We start from the raw sequence: 24226 nt of genomic DNA, 5'->3' as shown, positions 1-24226 counted from the left end.
AAGGTCACCACAAAACAACTCACAGTAAATGAACAAGCAACCTCTGCCTACTAGTTATTAAAATTATCATTTTTGGTGGTATGAAGTCACATTTTGCTATTAAGATTTCTACATTTTATTAAACAGAATTGCCACTTTTCTGTGTTTAATTTTGAAAATGTGGAGAATCTTCCTGAATGGTTCAATAAGTGAGTTATGCAAATCAAGAAGGGACTAAGTTCAATTCCTAATCTGTCATCAAATAACCCATCTCACCCAAAAATACCACTGAGGCAAATCAGCTATGATTCTCTCTTGCTACTCAGCAGCTATTCCTGCCATAAGTACTGAATGCTGTTAAGACTGAATTGGGTTCAGTTACAATAGACTATTTTGTAACTTGAAAATCTGAATATCCTTCAACAATCAAGAGTTACTTGTGACAACAATAGAAGGTGGCCAGTGTCTGTGCAAATAATCCTAACAAGGAATCTACACCTTAAAAGAAAACGGAGAACACAGGCAAAGAAAGTTGGTAAGAAAGTAAGGAAATGTGAAAGATGTGACAAATTATTTTTTATAATACATAAATTAACAAAGACATACAAAACAAGGGCAGGAAAATTTAAAATTAGACTGAAATTGTAATACCAGTTTAAGGAAAAATCCTCAACTTATTTTCTGATCTTTGCATACAGGCAATTAAATTTGATCAAAGCACCAAAATTGTAATGTAGTGTTTGATCATAACACATGAATGTTTGAGTTTTTTCAGTAAACTGTGGCAATACCAGCTGAGTCCATATTTATTTACCATTCTTAATTGCACTTAAGGCAATAATGAGACAACTGCAGGAACTGTAGTCTAAGTGACTTAGGAGCGTCGCTCCGAAAGCTAGTGTGCTTCCAATTAAACCTGTTGGACTACAACCTGGTGTTGTGAGATTTTTAACGAGATACACACAGTATTATTTGGAAGGGAGTGTCCTAGTGTCAAAGAATAGCAATATATACTTTAAAGTCAAGATGGTGTATGGCTTTGAAAGGAACTTGCAAGTGGTCTATGCTTCTGGAAGGTGTTGTCAATGGAGTCATGGTGACTTGTTTCAATGCATTTTATGGATGGCACATATTGCTTTCACTGTGCATCAGTGGATCAAAGTATTTAAGGTGGTGGATGGAATATTAAACAAGTTTCTCAGTTCTGGATGATATTGAAATTTTAGATTATTGTTGGGGACTCATTCACCTCGGCAAGCAGAGATCGCAAACCAGATGTATATCTTGTAGATTGTGGTCAGGCTTTAAGGAATTGGGAGATGAGTTATTTGCTACAGAATTCCCAAGATTTAACCTGCTCTTGATGCCATAATCTGACCCTAAAGTCAGGGGAATCTGTGAGGTGTAGGCTAGAAGAATATCGGTGAAGTGGTGCTTGAGTTTGCAACCACTGGAATGGCAATAGTAAGGGATGGACATATTGGAAAGGATGAAATTCAGAGGCACGGTGTATCAGAGTTCTTCAAACATAATGATCAAGTGGGACATTTAGCTTTGTTGGGTACACTGAAAACTGTCTTTGAATGCGACAGCAATGGAGAAGAAAAGATTTGGGATTAGATATTAAGTATTGTAGGACGATTGGGGGCTGGGTGTAAGTTTCTGAATAAATGTGGTGGGGGGAGAGTTTATGTTCACATCATCAGATAACACTTGCAAATGGATTGGGGGGAAAAAAGACAAATTTAGGAAAAATACTTGTGGATGTGTGTTAGGCAAAAAGAAAAACAAAAATTACAAATCCAAACTCAGCCCGCTATACTAGGACTGAGGGGGAAGCAATGACAGTTGCGTTAAAACAGTTAAGTAATTTCCCAGCATTGCGAGATGGTCAGGAAGAGCAACAGAAAAGCTTTCCCTGTTGTCCACCTGACAATCTTTCTTCTTGATGCTCAATCATCAATAATCCCTCCCTTCCTTTCTCTGCTTTGCTTCCTGGCTATAGACTGGGGCTATAGGTCAACTTGTACAAAAACAAAAAGTGGAGAAACTCAGCAGGTCATGCAGCATCTGTGGTGAGAGAAACAGGCGTAACATTTCATGACCAAATGACTTCTTTAGAACAGAAATGGGTTGGAAAATTGTGTTTTTTATGCTGTAGAGAAAAGAGACGGAGAAGCAAGATTGTAATGATCTCCAGGAACAATCTCCCAAGGCTTCCCACCCTTCCTCTGATACTGAGCCTGATCTCCCCATTTCCCAAAATTTCCAGACGCTCTTGAAATAACTTTCATCACCCTAACACCCCCCCCCCTCCCAAGCTAAGGGTAAATTACAGGACATAATTTTCATGCTGAAAATCCCCAGATCATATTTCCTGTCAGTGCTCCCAGATCCTGAAATCTCCCTGTCCATTATGCGAGGACTCCTCTTCAAGGTTTGTTTGAGCACCAAGAGGTCTTGATACCCAAAACCTCTTCAGAACATGAATCCACTGACTTATTCTTCAAATACTGCAAACTTATTTCAAGATCTTTACAGGGAGGTACTGAGGGAATTGAACAGCAGTACCTGACAGCCATTTTTGAAGTTTGTTTCTCAGCTGCAGTCAGCGAGATTGAGACATTTATTTGTTGCCAGGCAAGTAAACCTGTGGGAAAAGCAAAATATCGAAGATTCTGGAAATCTGAAATAAAAACAAAAATTGCTGGAGGAACTCAACAGGCTGGACAGCTTCTATGGAGAGAGAAACGTGTATCATTTTGAGTCAATTATAACTCTTCTTTAGAACTGAAAGGGACTGGAAAATTATGTTTTATTTGTACTTCTTTCAATCTAGCCTCCTGTATTCATTGCTCAATGTGGTCTGCTTTACATTGGTAAAACCAAATACAGACTGGCTGACCACTTTGCACAAACAGGTTAGGTAAGCACTGTCTAGTATGAGGACAGGAGAAAACTATTCATCCTCAAGCCTGTCCAATTCAAAGTGGCCTGTGGATGATCTGTGGCCTAACACAGTAGGTCCTCATTTATCCTGTTTCTCTTAGCGTATTTGGTTAACAATAATTTATTGATCTGAGATTTAAAACGCACAATTGATTTTGTATCAACTGTCATTTTCAGAAATAAGTTCAGAACTCTGCCAACCAGGTAGTTCCTGAATACACTCTAGAAAAGTCCAGCTCTAAAATTTTTGAATTTGTCCTCCGGTACTGTACCCCTCCAACCAACAGAAATAATTTCTCTCTACCTCACCCACTTGCTTCTGTTAAGATATTAAAAACATTTTCAAACTAATGCTAATAAACTTCTAAAATTCTAGTTTGTGCAGTCTCTCTTCATAGTTTGGCCTTTAGAATCCACGTGCTATTCTGCAAATTATACTGAGCTGCTCACAAAGTTAATATATTCTAAGATGTAATGTGTAGAATGTGTTTCATACCATACTCTGAACAAGGTCTGGATAGGTGAAGCATAACTTCTACTCTATTGCTTTCTAGTCTTCTAGGTATAAAAAGTCAGGATCCCATTAGCCTGTAATTATTTTCTGCACCTATTTATAACATTTGATAATCCTTGCAGCTGCACAACCCCTATCTCTTTGGCATTCCATTTTAAAAAAAGATTATTAATTTCAAAAGTATTTGATACTGTCGTGTTTAGATCCAAAGTGAGAGAGAGGAATGTGAAAATGGGAGAGCACAGTACATAGGAACAGCAGTGGGTCATTCAGCCCCTCAAGCCTGTCCAATATATTCAATGACAGATATGTGGTCTAACTCCATGTACTTGCCTTTGGCCTATATCCCTCAATACTTCTGCTTCAAAAAAAGATTCCTTCAGATTTAAAATTAACAACTGATCCAGCATCTACTGCTGTTTATGGAAGAGTTCCAAACATTTACTACCCTTTTTGTATATAGTATATAGTAACTATAGGCCAGTGAGTCTCACTTCTGTTGTGGGCAAAGTCTTAGAGAGAATTGTAAGGGATAGGATTTATGCACATCTGGATAAGAGTGATGTGATCAAGGATAGTCAGCATGGTTTTGTGAAGGGCAGGTCGTGCCTCACAAACCTTATTGAATTCTTTGAGAAGGTGACTAAGGAGGTAGATGAGGGGAAAGCGGTAGATGTGGTATATATGGATTTTAGTAAGGCGTTTGATAAGGTCCCCCATGGTAGGCTACTGCAGAAAATACAGAGATATGGCATTGAAGGTGAGTTGGAGGTTTGGATTAGGAATTGGCTCTCTGGAAGAAGACAGAGGGTGGTAGTTGATGGCAAAGGTTCATCTTGGAGTGCCGTCACTAGCGGTGTTCCGCAAGGATCTGTTTTGGGACCATTGCTGTTTGTCATTTTTATAAATGACCTGGAGGAAGGGTTAGAAGGTTGGGTGAGCAAGTTTGCGGATGATACGAAAGTCGGAGGAGTTGTAGACAGTGAGGAAGGATATGGCAGGTTACAGCGGGATATAGAGAAGCTGCAGAGCTGGGCAGAAAGGTGGCAAATGGAGTTCAATGTAGCTAAGTGTGAAGTGATTCACTTTGGTAAGAGTAATAAAAAGATGGATTACTGGGCTAATGGTAGACTACTTGGTAGTGTGGAAGAGCAGAGGGATCTTGGTGTCCATGTACACAGATCTCTGAAAGTTGCCACCCAGGTAAATAGTGCAGTGAAGAAGGCATATGGCGTACTGGCTTTTATTGGTAGAGGAATTGAGTTCCGGAGTCCTGAGGTCATGCTGCAGTTGTATAAGACTCTGGTGCGGCCGCATCTGGAATATTGTGTGCAGTTTTGGTCGCCATACTATAGGAAGGATGTGGAGGCACTGGAACGGGTGCAGAGGAAGTTTACCAGGATGTTGCCTGGTATGGTAGGAAAATCCTATGAGGAAAGGCTGAGGCACTTGGGGTTGTTTTCATTGGAGAAAAGAAGGTTTAGGGGTGATTTGATAGAGGTGTACAAGATGATTAGGGGGTTAGATCGGGTTGACAGTGAGAACCTTTTTCCACGTATGGAGTCAGCTATTACAAGGGGGCATAGCTTTAAATTAAGGGGGGGTAGATATAGGACTGATGTTAGGGGTAGGTTCTTCACTCAGCGAGTTGTAAGTTCATGGAATGCCCTGCCAGTAGCAGTAGTGGACTCTCCCTCTTTATGGGTATTTAAGCGGGCATTGGATAGGTATATGCAGGATAGTGGCTTAGTGTAGGTTAGGGGTGCTTTGATCGGCGCAACATCGAGGGCCGAAGGGCCTGTACTGCGCTGTAATGTTCTATGTATGGAAGTGCTTCCTAACATCTCTCCTGAATGGTCTGGTCCTAATTCTCAGACTATGCTCCCTAGTTCTAGAATTCCCAACCAGTGACAATAGTTTAACTTTATATATTGTCTTTTCCTGTTAATACAGTATCATAGAATCTCTATACAGTATATATTCACCCTCTGAACAGCATTCCACCCAGACCCACTCCATCCATCCCCAACACCCTCCACTTACCATGGCCAGTCCAGCTAACCTGGACATCTTTGGAATGGGGGAAAGAAACCGGAGCTGCCAGCAGAAACCCATGCAGACATGGGGAGAATGTGCAAATTCCATACAGACAGTTGTATGAAGTTAGAATTGAACTTGGGCCACCGGTGCTGTGAGGCAGCAGTGCTAACCACCATGCAGTCTCTTGAAGACTACAATCTGATCACCACTGACTCAGCCTTCTAAATTCTACAGAACAACAGGCCTAAGTTGTATTCTCCCAGCAACGTAAGACTTCGGTCTGGTATAATTCTCATAAACCTACACTATATTCCCTCTAAGTCCAATGTCTCCTTCCAAAAGGACTCCTAGTTAGATCAGTTAGCTGTATGGCTAGTTTGGATGCAGTGACACCAACAGCATGGATTCAACTCCTGCACTGGCTGAGGTTACCATGAAGGACTGTCCTTCTTAACCTCTACCTGATGAACATGAAGAACCTTAGGTTAAACCAATACCAGTTGTCTCTCTAATGAGAGCAGCTCTACAGTCTGGAAAGATTATGTGACTTTATTAAAAGACAAAAAGAAAAGTTAAAATGTGGTAAATTCAATCACATAACAATCCCTTGTTGTCGGCACAAAAGATGTTCCAGAAAGTATTTTGAATAAATTGTGTGAGATTGATATGATAATGCCATCTAGTGGTATGACAATCCTACATGGATGTTTGTACATTTAACGGTTTAGTTCTGATAAAGACCACCATCTGGTGCCATGCACATTGGCATTTTACTACCGAAATTCCCACAGGGGAGGTTTACAGACAGATTACAATATGATTAGATTACTTACAGTGTGGAAACAGGCCCTTCAGCCCAACAAGTCCACACCGCCCCGCCGAAGCACAACCCATCCATAACCCTACATTTACCCCTTACCTCACACTACAGGCAATTTAGCATAGCCAATTCACCTGACCTGCACATCTTTGGACTGTGGGAGGAAACCGGAGCACCCGGAGGAAACCCACGCAGACACGAGGAGAACGTGCAAACTCCACACAGTCAGCCTGAGGCGGGAATTGAACCCGGGTCTCTGGCGCTGTGAGGCAGCAGTGCTAACCACTGTGCCACCATGCCGCCCACAAACTTATAGATTATTTAGTGTGGAAACAGGCCCTTCGGCCCAACAAGTCCATACCGACCCTCCAAACAGCATCCCACCCAGACCCATTCCCCCCTTCACTTAACACTACGGGCAATTTAGCATAGCCAATTCACCTAATCTGCACATTTTGTTTGGACTGTGGGAGGAAACCCATGCAGACACTGGGAGAATGTGCAAACTCCACACAGATGGTTGCCTGAGGTGGGAATTGAACCCAGGTCTCTGGCGGTGTGAGGCAGTAGTGCTAACCACTGTGCTACCATGCCACCCTACAGCATTTCATTGGAATAGGGAATCAGTGGACAGAAGCAGCCCAATAGTATTCTAAAATTGAGACATAAAGATTGTAATTTCTTCTTGAAGATAGCATTACCTTAATGATTTTTCTTCATGTTTCACTAATCCAGACCCTTTTAATCTAGTTTGCCTTCCACTTATTGAAAGTCAGTTTCTAGTTTAACAAACCATTGTTTAGTATTACATATTGTTTACTATTCATTTTCAAAGCATAATGACAAAAAAAATCTGACTTCTTGGTTAACTGGAAGTAACTAAAAAGTATCTATTTTGCAGAGGAGCTGGGATCATGACAACACATTGGTTTGAACTTTGGACTGGAAATTTTATTTTAACAACAGCTGCTATAGCTTTATCTCCATGTAATTTCAGTGACACAACAGTAAGTATGGTAACAGCTTAATGAATGATATCAACATATCCTAAAAGGAATCTGTATACTTGCAGTACCATTTTATTCGAAATATCAACGCATATGGGTGATGCATATATGATACTTTTTTCTTCCCACACTCCAATCCCCCAACCCCAACACCATGTTTTATGTTTTCAATATGGTAGTCACAGGCAATATAAAAATAGAAATTTTAAGTAGAATCCCTCTTGATGTATAGCCATGACTAATTTCTATTTACAACTCAGAACTGTTCGTTAATTCTCAAAAATTTTGTAATCTGTTAGCATCAGTAAATAGATCTATAGTAAAATATCTGAACATTATATTTTTATATTTTGACTTGGTGTCAATTTAAACATGCATCACAGTAAATATAACAGATTGTAAAATCTGTAGTTTGAAAATGGATTGATGTAGGACTTCGATTTACACATCGTTATTGGTCTAATTTAAGTCAGTGCTGGCTACAGTGATAGACAAAGGCATCACAAAGTGTTTATTGCCTGTTTCTCAACAATAATCAAATTACTGAATAAATACCATGTGTCGGTGCCCTCAATCTATACCGTTGTGCTGTTGATCACTCAGAAGCAAAGAACACAGTAGTACAGAAATAGTATGCTGTTTGTTTGGATTTACTTTGTACAAACAAAACCAGTATCAGTGGAATGGCTGCAGTGAGAAAACAGAAGTTCTAATTTAAATGTAAGCTGGTGCTAAGTTTCTTCTCACTCCTGTGTTTTTTGCACATGAAGAAGGTTGAATTCAGTGTTTCACTAGCACTATACTTGATGGGAAAGGATCAGCAAGAGCAGGAAGTCTTTTTTTTTAATGTCAGGAATGCTGTACCAGACATTCACAAAGAATGCCACATCCTTGAAGCAACTTTGGCACAACATGTAATATCAGCTCAATACTGGCATTTTTTTTGTGCAGCAGGTTCCTGAGGCTAACGCCACAGTGTGTTAGCCACTTCGTTGTCCATAGATAGGTAGGTAGGTGATCGCATAGTTGTATTATCAGTAGACGGTTAATTAAAAGATTTAGGTAATGTTCTGGGGGCTTGGGTTCAAATCTCACAGGGCAGATGGTGGAATTTGAATTCAATTTTTAAAAATCTGGAATTAAGGGTTTAACGATGACCATGAAACCATTGTCAATTGTCAGAAATAAACCCATCTGGTTCACTAATGTCCTTTAAGGAAGGAAACTGCTGTCCTTACCTAGCATAGCCTATGGCACCCCAGCCTCACACTACTGTGGTTGACTCTTAACTACCCTCTGGGATGGACAATAAATGCTGGATTAGCAAGCGATGTCCCAAGTCTGATGAAAAAATAAAAAAGCCAAGGGTGCCTTATTTACTCAGGACATTTGCCTTGCTATTTTTGCACTATAAGAGGTCAACACAATATTATGGAGTTGCCGGCTTTCTCCTCAGACTACAGTATCATCCAGTCAGCAATTTAAAAAGGCATCTTTGAGGACAGATAACGAGAGTCCAGAGATGGCATATTCCTGTAAGGGTGAAAGGGAAGGTTGGTAGCTGTAGGGAATACTGGATGACTAAATAAACTGAAGGTTTGGTTAAGAAAAAGAAGTAAACATATGTTAGGTACAGACAAGATAGATCAAATGAATCCTCAGAAGAGTATAAAGGCAGTAGGAGTATACTTAATAGGAAAATTAGGAGGGCAAAAAGATGACATGAGATAGCTTTGGCAAATAGAGTTAAAGAGAATCCAAAGGGTTTTTACATATACATTAAGGACAAAAGAACAACTAGGGAGAGAATAGGGCCCCTCAAAGATCAGCAAGGCTGCCTTTGTGTGGAGCTGCAGCAGATGGGGCAGATACTAAATGAGTATTCTGCATCAGTGTTTACTGTGGAAAGGACATGGCAGATATAGAATACAGGGAAATAGATGGTGACATCTTGAAAAATGTCCATATTACAGAGGAGGAAGTGCTGGATGTCTTGAAACGCATGAAAGTAGATAAATCCCCAGGACCTGATCAAGTGTACCTTAGAACTCTGTGGGAAGCTAGGGAAGTGATTGCTGGGCCTCTTACTGAGATATTTGCATCATCGATAGTTACAGGTGAGGTGGCGAATGACTGGAGGTTGGGTAGCGTGGTATCACTGTTTAAGGGGACTAAGGAACTATACAACAGTGAGCTTGACGTCGGTGGTGGGCAAGTTGTCGGAGGGAATCCTGAGGGACGGGATGTATAGTATTTGGAAAGACAAGGACTGATTAGGCATAGTCAACATGACTTTATGCGTGGGACATCATGTCTCACAAACTTGATTGAGTTTTTTGAAGAAGAAACAAAGAGGATTGATGAGGGCAGAGTGGTGGATTTGATCTAGATAGACTTCAGTAAAGCATTTGACAAGGTTCCCCATGGGAGACTGGTTAGCAAGGTTAGATGTATATAAGGAGAATTAGCCATATGGATATAGAACTGGCACAAAGGTAGAAGACAGAGGGTGGTGGAGGAGGGTTGTATTTCAGACTGGATGCCTGTGACCAGTAGAGTGCCACAAGGATTGGTGCTGGGTCCACTACTTTTCATCATTTATATAAATGTTTTGGATGTGAGCAGGAGGTATAGTTAGTAAGTTTGCAGATGACACTAAAATTGGAGGTGTACTGGACAGCAAAGAAGGTTATCTCAGTTTACATTGGGCTCTTGATCAGATAGAGTTAAATTTAGATAAATGTGAGGTGCTGCATTTTGGGAAAGCAAATCTTAGCAGGACTTATACACTTAATGGTAAAGTCATAGAGAGTGTTGCTGAACAAAGAGACCTTGGAGTACAGGTTCATAGCTCCTTGAAAGTGGAGTTGCAAGTAGATACGATAATGAAGGCAGTGTTTGGTATGCTTTCCTTTATTGGCCAGAGTACTGAGTACAGGAGTTGGGAGGTCATGTGCAGCTGTACAGGACATTGGTTAGGAATATTGTGTACAATTCTGGTCTCCTTCCTATCAGAAGGATGTTGTGAAACTTGAAAAGGTTCAGAAAAGATTTAGAGGATGTTGCCAGGGTTGGAGGATTTGAGCTATAAGGGAGAGGTTGAATAGGCTGGGCCTGTTTTCCCTGGAGTGTCGGAGGCTGAGGGTGACCTTGTAGAGGCTTATAAAATCATGAGGGCATGGATATGATAAATAGACAGAGTCTCTTCCCTGAGGTGGGGGAGTCCAGAACTTGAGGACATAGTTTTAGGGTGAGAGAGGAAAGATATAAAAGAGACCCAAGAGCCAACTTTTTCACGCAATGGGTGGTATGTGTATGGAATGACCTACCAGAGGAAGTGGCGGAGGGTGGTACAATTGCAACATTTAAAAGTCTTCTGGATGGGTATATGAATAGGAAAGGTTTGGAGGGATATGGGCCGGGTGCTGGCAGGTGGCACTAGTTTGGGTTATCTGGTCAGCATGGACAAGTTCGACCAAAGGGTCTGTTTATGTGCTGTACATCTCTATGACTCCATGAATGAACAAGGTCAAATATATCAATAGAGTGAACATTTCAGTTAAGCTCTCAGTCCCAGTATATCATTACAGGAATTCCAAACATTAGTGCCCAATATTAACCATCAATGATCTTCCCTCCATCATAAGTCTAGGAGTGGAGATGTCCACTGGTGATTGCAAAATGTTCAGCACCTTTTGTGATTCCTCAGATACTGAAACAATCTGGGTGTACAGGGACAAGATTCAAGCTTGGCCAAGTGCCATATGTGTTATACAAGTGCAAGGCAATGACTATCTCAGATAGTTTAACAACATCCTCCTGATATTCAATGGCATCACCACCAGAGATTACTTCACTAACATCCTGAGGGTTACCATTGATGAGAAATGGAACTGCACCAGTCATAAAAATACTGGAATTTTGGTGTCACTACCTGGTTGAGTATTTATTGCTTATTCCTAATTGCCCAGAGGGCAGTTAATAATCAATTACATGAAGGCTGAATAAGGTAGAAATGAAAGATTCTATTCTCTAGTAAACCAGATGGATCTTTCTGATCATCTCTATGGTCACCAGAAGGTAACAGCGCAAAAACAACATGTAGCAGGTATTGATTTTAGGTGTAGCTCAAGTAATGCCAAAATTCAATAATTTCCTTGAAGGTTTAAGTAATTAATGTTTTCATACTTAGTTAATTAAATAACATCTACTGCTTTCTTTAGTGAACTCCTGACTGGGCTCCTGCTATATTCCAACTAATGACAAATTAAGCGGTGGTAGGTATAGTACAGATGTTAGGGGTAGATTCTTTACTCAGCGAGTCGTGAGTTCATGGAATGCCCTGCCAGTAGCAGTGGTGGACTCTCCCTCTTTATGGGCATTTAAACGGGCATTGGATAGGCATATGGAGGATAGTGGGCTAGTGTAGGTTAGGTGGGCTTGGATCGGCGCAACATCGAGGGCCAAAGGGCCTGTACTGCACTGTATTTTTCAATGTTCTATGAATATGCAACTTACAAATCACAGTTAGAGCAAAACTTTCTTTTACTCTATTTTGTATGTATGTTCTCAGCCTGAGATGACACAATGTAGCTCCATATTGCATTGTTTTAGATAGGTAAGTCAGTATTCTTTCTTATTTGCCTGTAGTATGATCAAGTGAGGTGCAGGGTTTAACTGGAATTCTGGGCAACTTTGGATGGAACACTGCAAGGACCATGAATGTGAATCAGCTTCAAATGGCATTGTGGTCCTTTCATGCCTCCTCTACTAGCTATTTCCTTACAAGTACACATGAATAGGCATATAAATATGGCAACATTTTCACATTTCTTTGCAATAGGCTTTATAGCTCTTCGCATTTAAACTGACATTTCTCACTTGAACATCAATCTTGCTACAAATTTGACTTTTTTTTGGTTATATTTGAGGGGCTCGATTACCTCCCATTAACATTTGAGCTAATCAAAGGAACTAATCAGTCACTCACTAGCTATTCACTGAAAAAAAAACAATCTACAAACCAAACATTGTAAGTGAAATAACTCCACAGAGGCTGGCATCCTGTGACCAAGTCAATCTTTATTTACATGTGGCAAGTCATGGCATTGATCCAGTTCCCTCAGGGCCAGCTCTCAGTGTGAACAGGATGTCTAACAGCCCTGTTCTTATCTGTCAGCAAGGGCTCCTTGCTTGGACCAGATCAACAGGCCCCATCAGGGAATCCATATTCTCTGAGGTCCATGTAGCTGATCTGGTTACTGTCACTATATTCCTTTCCCTTTGCATCTGAGGACACAGGCCAATTCTTTTTTTTTGTAGCTCCTCCTGGGGCATGTTAACCCTGGGTCAGGTTCCTCCAACCCAGCCTCTGCTACGAGTGGCATGTAATGCACAGTAGCTTGCCTGATGCACCTGGAGGTATCTTCAACACTTGAACCCACAGGTTCATGAACAGTTGGAAAGGAACCAGGCACATTTTACTCCTACATTGTTTTTGAGATTGCAACTTTCATATGGTCCACGTTCTTGTTCAAGACTGTTGCATTTTGCCAAACCTTTTCCGTAACTGTACCTGACCTTGCATCGACCACGCCTCTTACCCATGCAGCTCATTCCCATGGTTCCTACACCAAAACTTTGTCCCCTGAAGTAAACTGTTTCCCTCACTTAGTGGACTCCCGTCCAGCATTGGCATTCCTGATGCCGTTTCACCCAACCTTCCAGATCTGGGTAGATCAGATTTAACCTGGTGCGGAGACTTCTCATTAGCAATTTACTGGAGCTATCTCTGTAGCTCATGAGGGCTGATCCTATAATCAAAGAAACCAGGACAGTCTGAAATAGAATGAAAATGTAGGCTGTTCCTTTAAAACTGCCTTCAAAGTTTGGAGTTGTCTATACTATGCAATTTTAGGAAATACTTAAAACTCTTGCTTAGAAACCATGTTGTTATCTGTGACCAACACTTGCGGTAATTCTGTGTTCTACAAAAGAGGTGTGCCGGTTTTCCTATCATCACCCCACCTCCCCCCCCCTCCCCCCCCCCCCACCCCGTGTTTAGTGAATGAACTCTCTTCATGTCTAGCCACACTGAGTGGGCATCCACAATGACTAAGAACATTAAGCCCATGAAAGGACCTGCGTAGCCAAAGTGTAACCAAGTCAAGAGTTTACCAAGCCATTCCCACGAATGTGGGGAACTGTTGGCGGTAATTCTTGTCCTTGTTGGCACACTGGGCACAACCGAACAACACTGCTATGTCTGCACCCAATCCTGGCCACCCTACCTCCTGCAAAAATGCCATCCCATATTCCCAATTCCTCTGCCTCCACCATATCTGCTCCCAGGAGGACCGGTTCCACCACAGAACACACCAGATGGCCTCCTTCTTTAGGGACCGCAATTTCTCTTCCCATGTGGTTAAAGATGCCCTCCAACGCATCTCATCCACATCCCACTCCTCCGCCCTCAAACCCCATCCCTCCAACCGTAACAAGGACAGAACCCCCCGGGGCTCACCTTCCACCCTACCAACCTTCGCATAAACAACATCATCCGACGACATTTCCACCACCTCCAAACGGACCCCACCATAAGGGATATATTTCCCTCCCCATCCATTTCCGCTTTCCGCAAAGACAGTTCTCTCAGTGACTACGTGGTCAAGTCCACACCACCCAACAACCCATCTTCCCTTCCTGGCACCCTCCTCTGCCACCGCAGAAATTGCAAAACCTACATCCACACCTCCTTCCTCACCTCCATCCAAGGCCCCAAAGGTGCCTTCCACATCCATCAAAGTTCACCTGCATATCCACCAATATCATTTATTGTATCCGTTGCTCCCAATGCGGTCTCCTCTACATTGGGGAGACTGGATGCCTCCTAGCAGAGGGCTTTAGGGAACATCTCCCCAGTCAACCCCACCGCCCTATGGCCCAACATTTCAACTCCCCCTCCCACTCTGCCGAGAACATGCAGGCCCTGGATCTCCTCCACCGCCGCTCCCTCACCACCTGACACCTGGAGGAAGAACGCTTCATCTTCTGCCTCGGAACACTTCAACCTCATGGCATCAATGTGGATTTCACCAGTTTTTTCATTTCCCTTTCCCCCACCTCACCCCAGTTCCAACCTTCCAGCTCAGCACCGCCCTCATGCCCTGTCCTACCTGCCTATCTTCCTTTCCATCTATTCACTCCATCCTCCTCTCTGACCTATCACCTCCATCCCCACCCCCATTCACCTTTTGTACTCTTTGCTACTTTCTCCCCACCCCCACCCCCCTCTCATTTATCTCTCCACTCTGCAGGCATCCTGCCTCTATTCCTGATGAAGGGCTTTTGCCCGAAACATCAATTTTCTGCTCCTTGGTTCTGCCTGACCTGCTGGGCCTTTCCAGCACCACTCTAATCTAGATCCTGGTGGAGTTCAGCCAGTATCGGGTGGCGACCTTTGCTTGGGACAATCACTGTTGCTCCCATGATATACAGCCCATATTGTGATCTGGTCTCTCAGTGTCCGAAATGTTTTAATTCTGGTTGTGAAGGCCTTTTGGTTTTTCCCATCACCACCAACTATTTTAGTTTTGTCAGGACTGGATCTTCCTGCGTCCAAAGTCTGATAGTCAACTGTGACTGAAAATGTGTCCAGAAAATGTAAAACCATTACAGACTCTTCCAGTGATGGAACCACCAACGCCAGCGGGAAATGGTTCAATGCATCTGCATTTGCTACTTGGCCCAGAGAGTGTTCCAACTTGTAATCATGTGCACTTAGTATTAGAGCGCACTGCATAACCTCCCTCAACTCAATACATGTAGACGCTTGAAGGCCACCAATTTGACTGGGATAACGCAACCATTCTAGAACAAGCTAACCAGAGACATGCACAGAAAATTGTAGAGGCCTGGTTTTTAACCCAGAAGGCCATCAACAAGCATGTAGAAATAGACCCCATACACAAACCACTACAGAGAAAAATTGGAAATGGTAACACACTGATGAGGTTACCTAGCACGGCGGTGAAAATATCTGCATGACCATCTACCAGCTTGGCGAGCAAACCAATAGCCGATTTCTTCGCTTTCCAGCCTTCTGGTTTCTGTCTGTACTTTTGTTGTAAGGCAAATGTCACTGGTCAGGCCTTGTAGAATTGTGAAATTGCTTCCTGATCAACATGCAAGGGGACCTTAGCTCCTTTGATAGTACCTAGACCTTCCTAAAATAAACCTTGGAGTATTTAATAAGGACTTCACTCAGGCAGCCATTTACTAATTGATACATGTTGAACACAATCAAGTTGAATTTTCTCAATTAATTTTGTCCCATCAAGCTTGGCCTGTGCCTTTTACTACAATCAGTGGTAACTGAACCAGCAGCTTCTCAGAAGTTGTACCCTCAATCTGTAAAGGTTCTCAGTCTAGCCGAGGTCTTGGTAAAACTTAAGTGTGGGTGTCCAGAGCAAATTTTGTTGAAGACTGTATCTGCAATCACTGAAACCGCCTTGCTCGTATTGGCCTCCATTAGAAGTCGTTGACCATTCAACCAGATGTTTATTTTGATTGTTTCTGATTTGGATGTTGTTACGTAATTTAACTGTTCCAAACTAGATGTAGTGGACTTTCCTGCATTCTCCTGGATACCAGCCTATGAGTTCTCTTTCTTTAATTCAGGTCTGGGGGAACTCTGTTGCTGTCTCAAGCCTGCATACCTGCAGCAACTACAATGTTGCTGGCCCAAATCTTGAATAAATTTTTAATTGCTTGGCTGATGCTTGATTTTGTTCTGGGGTTTTGCTGTGGGATGACCTTGAGTCCCTCTCAATGTCCTGAGTGAGGCTAAACAGTTGCCTCCACTCAAGTGGTGTTTCCCAAGCTCAGTCGGATTGGCGAGAATGTCCAATTCCATCAGAATACGCACGCTGCAACTCATATGCTCCATTTGCTGCATTTTCCAGGATAAAGCCAGTTGTAATGCCTGCTTGAGTCCAGTTGGGCTTTAGGTAGTATGCATTTTTGCAAGGTTACACCATTAATCCCACATGCAAAATGATCTATTAACATCTCATTAAGGGTTAAACCAAAATTACATGACTCTGCCAGTCATCTCACTCTAGTCAAAATCCCGATACAGATTCCCTGGTTCTTGAATTGCCGAGTAAAACCGAAAGCATCTCAGAATTAGAGGATGCTTGGAGTTGTAATAACTAAACACATCAAATGTTGAAAGGTTTTAGTACCTGGTGTCTCAGGGATAGTTAGGCTCCTAATAACTAAAAAAAAGCTGCAGGTCCACAAGCAGTCAGGAGATTACTCATTGCTTTTCATCTACTCCAATAACATTGCTTGGAAAAGAATAATGCATACTTTCCACATACTGGGCCAGTCTTCGACAGCAGGATTGAATAAGCCAAGCTTCCCAAATAACAGCAAATTGTCAGAAATGTTTATCCCAACTCAAAAACAACTGCTGTGAGTGAATTTATTCAGGAACGTGCTTTTCTCTCATCACCACTGAACCAACTCCACAGAGGCCAGTATCCTTATCACCAAGTCAGCCTTTATTTATATGTGGATTGTCATTGACACTGACCAGCTCCCTCAGAGCAGACTTTCAGAATGAAAAGGACGTCCAACACTTCTGTTTTTATCTGTCAAGACAGGGCTCCTTAATTACATCAGATCAACAACCCCAATCAAGGAACTCATTCTATGAGGTTCATACGGCCAACCTCTTTCCAATCACCATAGTAAGCAAATCAGGAGTACATTTTTTAAACAAAGTTTCACTGAATGAATTACATTCAAAAAAGCACAAAAGTACAATTTTTAGGCTTTTAGCTTGCTATCAACGCTTAGCAATATTGTTTGAAATTTGAAATATTGTTTCATTATGCTGTCAATAAACAATGTGCCCACCATGGATAGACCCATAAGAAGTAAAATGGCTTGGAATTGAAATTATGCTCCCCAAAATATTCAAGCACCCTCACAGGTTATTTCGAGTACCTAATGACTACTGATTTTAATCACTCCAACACTGTAATTATGCCTTCAGCTACTTAGTCCCCAAGCTCTCAAATTCCCTCCTTGAATTTCTCCATCTCTATATTAAACTCTACACCTTCAAAAAGGTCCTTAGAACTTCGGTCAAGATTTTGGAAATTAATACAAATATCACAATATGCAACTTGGTGCCAAATTTTATTTCAGAATATCTACAAATTGCTCATTTCACTATATTTGAGGAATACATCTTATTCTAAAAACATCTTAAAATTTGATGAAAATAAAGCAGTTTTGAAGTTAGATATCAGCAATAAGATTTGGTATTTTTTGGGTGCAATTTCATTCCAAAGATTGAGCACAAAATCCAGTGTTGCCCTGGCAGAGTATTGCACTGTTCAAGCTGTCATCATTTTGGGCAAAACACTAAATGAAGCCTCTCATCAGGCAGACGTGAGAGATCCACTGACACAGTTTTGAAGAAGAGCAGGTGTCCCGACCAATATTTATCCCTTAATTAATCTTACAAGAAACAGACTTTCTGGTCTTTATTGCTGTTTGTTGGTGGTTTTTGTGCATATATCAATTGTTGTATTTCCTATCTTACAACAACGATGACACTTCAAAAACAAGTGCAAAGTGTTTCTAGACATTCAGTTGAGAGAGGTTCTATTGCAATATTGCCCTTTCTTTCCTTCAGCTAAATGTGAACAATCACCTGAATCACTTCTTATTTTTCTGCAGTGTGATTACAGTGGAAAGAATTTGTCATCGATTCCGCATGATCTGCCTGCAAACACAACAAAACTGAAGCTAATGAACAACAAGATTTCTTTAACTCCTCATGATATTCAAATTCTTTCAAATTTAACCCAGCTTAAAGAACTGTATCTTGGATACAATCTCATCTGCAATTTAATTTCAGGAGCGTTCAATAATTTTAAAAAGTTGGCTATACTGGAACTACACAATAACTGCCTCACGCATGTTGACAGGGATGTTCTGCAACCTCTGAATTTATCATGTTTAACTCTATATGGAAATCAATGGAACTGTAGTTGTGGCTTTCTTGGTTTCCAGAGGTGGCTTAATGAGTCACAAGTACACTTAGGTGAGTTCATCTCCCAAACTGATAGGTTTGCATAAATTTCTTATTGTAACGATATTCATGAATGATTAATGTTGCTAGGAAATGGCAAGTTTCTTTATAAAGTTTATAGTTAGTAAGATTACTGCAGTGATTTTTTTAAAAATTACTGACGGGAATCTAAAGCTGTAGGGACGGGCAATGATGACCATGTCCAATGAGTGAATAAAAACAAAATTATCAAAGTAAATTATTTGAACAGGAAATAAGTATGACAAACAGGAACTTAAGAATTGTGTGTTTGCAAAGTAAAATCTTATTTCAACCGCAGGTAATGTGAACATCACAACATGTGAAGCCCCTGAAGATATGCAATTCCACACTATTGAAGAAGCTTTTATAAAGAGGAATGGATGTTTTTCAGTTTCCAGGTTAACATCATCTCCAGATAACTCAACTGTCAAAAGTACATTAGACACAATCTTTTCGGAAAAGATACAGGGTGCAGCAATGCGAATTCCAACTGTGGCTAGACAAAATAACACCATGAATCAAACAAATGGCTCAGGTACTACAGCATTTTACGTCAGATGTCTATGTTTTTGACAAGTATCAAGAGAAATTATGGTGCAACACAGTACTTCATGAAATTTCTGACAGAAAGACAACAAGCAATATTTCATGGTACGCTATGCTATACCCATGGAGTGACTGGTGCAAATTGTCAAAAACAGCCTCATCATGATGCAGGTTCAGAGCAGCAGTGGTCAAAAGCTGAGCATCTTTTTATCTTATCCTTACAGGTGCCTTTGTTGATTTTACTGTTTGTTGGTTAGTTTAACTTTGCAGTAATAATGAAGTCACTGGACGTTCAAACAAGTAGTTTATTATATATCAATCAACTACATATATAATGAGTTATCATTTTGTTGAGGCCATAACAATTGACTCTCATCTCAGTTTTGTGTCCACCTGACTCACTATTATAGAAGCTGCTATTTACATAGTCCTATTCATTAATCACACACATTTTAATATTACAGAAGTGACTAAAAATACAAACTTCAAAAGCTTCTTTTCAAAAGCTCCAAAATAACCAAGATTAAAAATTATTGTTGCAGGTTTAGTGAGCTGTGCTATGCTCACAAAGTTCTTAGTCCATGTTGAGTTAGCTTAAATGCACCTGCAATAGAGATAGGGCTGCTATACTTGGCCTGAAGAGTTAGAAAGGAAAATATAGCCACAGCTCTGCATTAGACAATGATCCCTTACATAATTTTGATGCAGGGAAATTTAGTATCAAACGACCATGTTCAGTTATATCGCAATTTCAGATCAAGTAGCCATCCACCAACCACCACATGTATCCATATGGAACTACTGAATTAACCAAGTTACAGGAAGACACCAATGGTGCTTTCAGGAAGGTAGGAAGCTAAAGAAACTATACTCAATGTTCAAACTGCTTTAACATTGGAAAATTAAATAGCTGTTGAAATATAAACAAAATTATTGATTTTCACAGCCATTTTTATTCAACTAACTTTTGCCCAAAAAACAAATCTGATAACTTTGCTGCTGCATTGCATAAAGAATGTAATTTCCTAATTACAAAGTCAGTATAACAGAATGTACCAGTGTCATTATTGATATTTCCAACATCAGTCATGCTTGTGGAGTTTCTGATTGAGATGGCTTTTTAAGCATCTTTCAAGTGTCTATTTACAATTAAATATTTCATTAGTTGTGTTTAAAATCTATCCTAGTAGGGGTATTATGACACAGTTGCAGTGCCCTTAACTATCGATCAAAAGGTCCAGGTTTACGTCCCACCTGCCTTGGAAGTGTATCATGCTCGAACAGTTTAGAATCATACTGCATAGAAACAGTCCCCTTGATCCAACTTGTCCACGTCAACTAGGTTTCTTAAACTGAAATAGTTTCACTTGCCTGCGTTTGCCACATCCCTTCAAACCTTTCCTATCCATTTACTTGTCCAAATTCCTTTTAAATGTTGTTATTGTACTCACCTCTACCACTTTCTCTGACAGTTTGTTCCACATATGTACTATCCTTTGGGAGAAAAACGTTGACCCTTAGATTGCTTTTAAATCATTCCCCTCTTACCTTAAACCTATGCTCTCTAGTTTTGGACTCACCCACCCTGGTGAAAAGACAGTGGCATTCACCTTACCCATGCCTCTCATGATTTTGTAAACCTCTATAAAATCACCCCTCAGCTCCTACACTCCAGGGGTAAAAAGCCCCACCCTAACCAGCCTCTCCTTATAACTCAAAAGTTCCAGTCTTTTAACATCCCAGTAAGTCTTTTTTGCACTCTTTCCAGTTTAATAACATCCTTCTTATAGCAGGGCAACCAGAACTGTACACAGTACTCCAAATGCAGGCTTACTAATGACTTGTACAGCTGTAACATGGCATCCCAACTCCTGTACTCAGCACTCTGACTGATGAAGGAAAGCATGCTAAATACCTTCCTCACCACCATATCTACCTTTGATGCCACATTCAAGGAACTATGTACTTGCACCCCTTGGTTTCTCTGTGTGACAACATTCCTTAGAGCCCTTCCATTAAAGACCTGCCCTTAACACTTGATTACTAACTTCCCAAGTCTCTGCTCCCAGCCACAATGTGGGCCAATTCATGGCTTTTTTTATTAATTGCTGCCCATCTACCAAGTATTATGAAAAAATTTAACCTATGCTAATACATCTGATGATTAAAAAAACCACCTTTACTTCAAGTCATTTAAAGGATTTTTAAAATGAGCCAAATTTACTGGTACAGGGAGACAATCCTTTATCCAAAATCCTCGGGGTCAGTTGTTTTTCAGAGTTCAGAATTTTTCGGATTTCAGAATAAATGACATTTCCACAGTGAAATAAAAAAAATTACTTAACAGCAGGTGCTCGCATGAATAGTACAAGCGCTGAGACACAACTGACGCCTGCCAGTGCTGGGCCACGCTGTCACATCACATCTGAGTGGCGAGGTTTGAGTAGGTGTGGAGTTCGGTCACCTGTTTGTACGCAAAATTGACGCTCCACACTCAACGAAAAATTTCAGATTTTGGAGCTTTTTGGATTTTTTTGTGTACCTGAAGATATTTTGACAAAATTCAAATCACCCCAAAGAAATTTGCTTTTTGTACAAACTGTATGTAGGAATACATCTTATATGTGGGTTTATCCAAAATTTGTTGTACAATGAAGAAATTGATTCTAGTTTATAAGTTCAAGCATCTTTCGTGATAATACATACAAAATCCTGAGGAAACTTGACTGGATGGATGAGGAAAGGGTGTTTTCTCTTGTGGGAGGGTGATGGTTTAAAAATAAGGAGCTGGAAACATTTTCTCTCAAAAGGTTGAGAATTTGTGGAATTCCTGGTCTCAAAAGAGAGCAGATGTAGAATCTTTAAATATTTTTAAGGCAAAAGTAGATAGAATTTTGATTTTCAAGGGGATGAAGGAATATAGAGTTGCTTTAACCGCTGAGGGGCATACTCCTGTTGCCATGTTTGTAATTCGGAGTTGAGCAACAATTACTTAGAATTTGCCAAATTAAGCAGTGACTGACATGCTGCATTGAAAGATAAGTTTTCTTTAAATTAAACATGTACAAATAGAAATATTAAACATATTTACTAGATTAAAATCAATTTATATCTAGCATATAAGTGAATGATTCCTTACAAAAAGATAACAGAGCAATAGTACTTAATGTTTGGATATATACTACTCTTTTCTTTATTTTTTAGATCAATCCAAATTTGGGAAATCCTGGAAATTAGTGGTTGGTGTTATGGCAACATCAATTGGCATATCTTCGATACTCATCCTCTTTGCAAAATTCATCAAATGGTACAATTGCTTCTTTGCCTACCATCATCATCGACTGCAGGAAGAACCAGATTTTTATTTGGAAAATACATCTACAGAGACAACTTATAATGTCCCACAGACATCAAAAGAAGCTAAAAGCAATGAACAACAAACTGAAGCAAAGTCCATTCCTCACAATGTTTCTGATGATGACGGATATATTGAAGATGGATATATAGATTCTATAGGATTCACCAGTTGTGAGCAATAAATACGTAAATGGTGTAGACTTGTTCCAGGAAGGCTATCTGATTTAGCTGACTGTGCAGGATATGCAATAAGTTAAATCAGTCACACATCAGTAACACAGACAAAAGCTACCATACTTAGAGCTTGCTTACTTGAAAAAATATTACACTGCATTTTCAACAACATAGATTTATTTTGTGCCAAGAGGAAGAAAAATCTCCAATATGTGCATTCAAATTACACATTAGAATCCAAAGTTCCAAAACACAATATGCTTGAAAGAAAGCTGATATGGTTGATAAGAGAATATACTGATAATAATCTGCTGTTACAGAACTGGAAAAATGTTTTTAAGAAGTTGTCAAAGCTTTGCATCTTACATGCACAAAAATGTATGTGGTCTTCTAGTTATAGCTTGATGTTTCTACGAGTTCAGCATTAACTCTATATATTCAAATACAAAACCAAAGACTCCGTTAATTATTTTTAAGAGTCTTATCTACCTGTGCACGTTACCAGCATCTACTGATGCAACTGAACCTCAGGAAAGATGGATTTGGCCTTGGTGTAGGGTCTAACAAGTTCAGCAGTTGGCACTGATACTGAAAAAAATAAACTAAGGACAGTTTGCATAAACATGATTTAAGTTTAAGATGTTTAACAAAAGAAATAGCAGTACAAATAGCCAAAGACCTACTGAACCTACTGCATGAATAGACAAAGACCTACAGAGCCTACTGCATGAATAGACAAAGACCTACAGAGCCTGCCGTGCCATTTAATGCAATCTTGAATAATATTTGGCCACTTTCCATTCCCAATCTTTGCCATTACCCTGACAGACTGAAAATCTATCTTTGGCTTCAATATGTTCCATGATGCACCATCCACAACCCTCAGATTTATTCATGACCTTCAGGGGTAGAGAATTCCAAACATTCACATTAATTTCAGTTAAATATCTCCTCATCTCCATGCTAACTATTTAGCCTTTTATCCTGAGACTGTACCCACATGTAATAGATTTCCCAAATATGGGAAACAACCTCAGTTACAACCCTGTAAAGCCCCTTCAGAATGTTGTAGGTTTCAAGGGGATCACCCTCATTCTTCTAAATGCCAAAGAATATAAACATAATTTACTCAGTATCTCATCACACAGTAATGCTCCCTTCTAAATCAGGTAAATAGTTATGAAGGTATTTTCACTGCTCAAAAGATGTTGATAAATTGATTTAGACCTAAGTCATTTAAGAGTGATATCAGGAAATATACTTCACAAGATATGAAAATTTCCTCAAATTGTTGTGAACATTATTACAATTCAAATTTGAGATGCCTAAAATGGCAGAACAGGCTTGAAGAATCATACCTGGTTCTCGTGTACTCAATATTCTGAACAAGGTATTATTACTTACTCTCGTCGCTCTGTGAAAATTACATCCATACTCTGTGCTTCTCGATCGTTCTGTGCTTTGAGCTAAAATACAATATTATTGCTTGTTCATTAAGAGCAATCAACAACAGTATGACAGTTTTCAGTTTTATTACAATTTTATCTATAACATAAATATTTTAAATGTAATGACAGAATGTATAATTCCGAGTAGCTCCACTTAAATAATTAAGGAATGATTATTTCAAACCATCTTGTGTGTTTATCATTTGTAGAGATGACAGAGATGATTGCCTGTCTGACTAGAAGATGTTTATTGAAACAGCT

At 40.2% G+C, this 24226-nt stretch overlaps 2 protein-coding genes across 3 annotated transcripts in view; one reads left to right on the top strand and one right to left on the bottom strand.

The window, feature by feature from the left end:
• The window catches only part of ift74 (intraflagellar transport 74), a 129188-nt gene that overhangs the window by 90608 nt on the left and 14354 nt on the right, over nt 1-24226 (bottom strand). For both annotated transcript variants that reach the window (XM_072589000.1, XM_072588990.1), the window contains exon 7: nt 23922-23983. In XM_072589000.1, coding sequence (XP_072445101.1) covers nt 23922-23983 — 62 coding nt within the window. The remainder of the gene's footprint in view (nt 1-23921; nt 23984-24226) is intronic.
• On the top strand, nt 274-24124 carry LOC140489443 (leucine-rich repeat-containing protein 19-like). The gene is made up of 5 exons (XM_072589013.1): nt 274-514; nt 7204-7309; nt 18065-18431; nt 18739-18975; nt 22191-24124. The coding sequence occupies exons 2-5, from the start codon at nt 7217-7219 to the stop codon at nt 22523-22525; spliced, it is 1032 nt and encodes a 343-aa protein (XP_072445114.1). The 5' UTR covers nt 274-514; nt 7204-7216; the 3' UTR covers nt 22526-24124.

Source organism: Chiloscyllium punctatum, chromosome 2, assembly GCF_047496795.1.
Source record: "Chiloscyllium punctatum isolate Juve2018m chromosome 2, sChiPun1.3, whole genome shotgun sequence".
Classification (NCBI taxonomy): Eukaryota; Metazoa; Chordata; class Chondrichthyes; order Orectolobiformes; family Hemiscylliidae; genus Chiloscyllium; species Chiloscyllium punctatum.
This window is presented reverse-complemented; position numbering and strand designations above follow the sequence as displayed.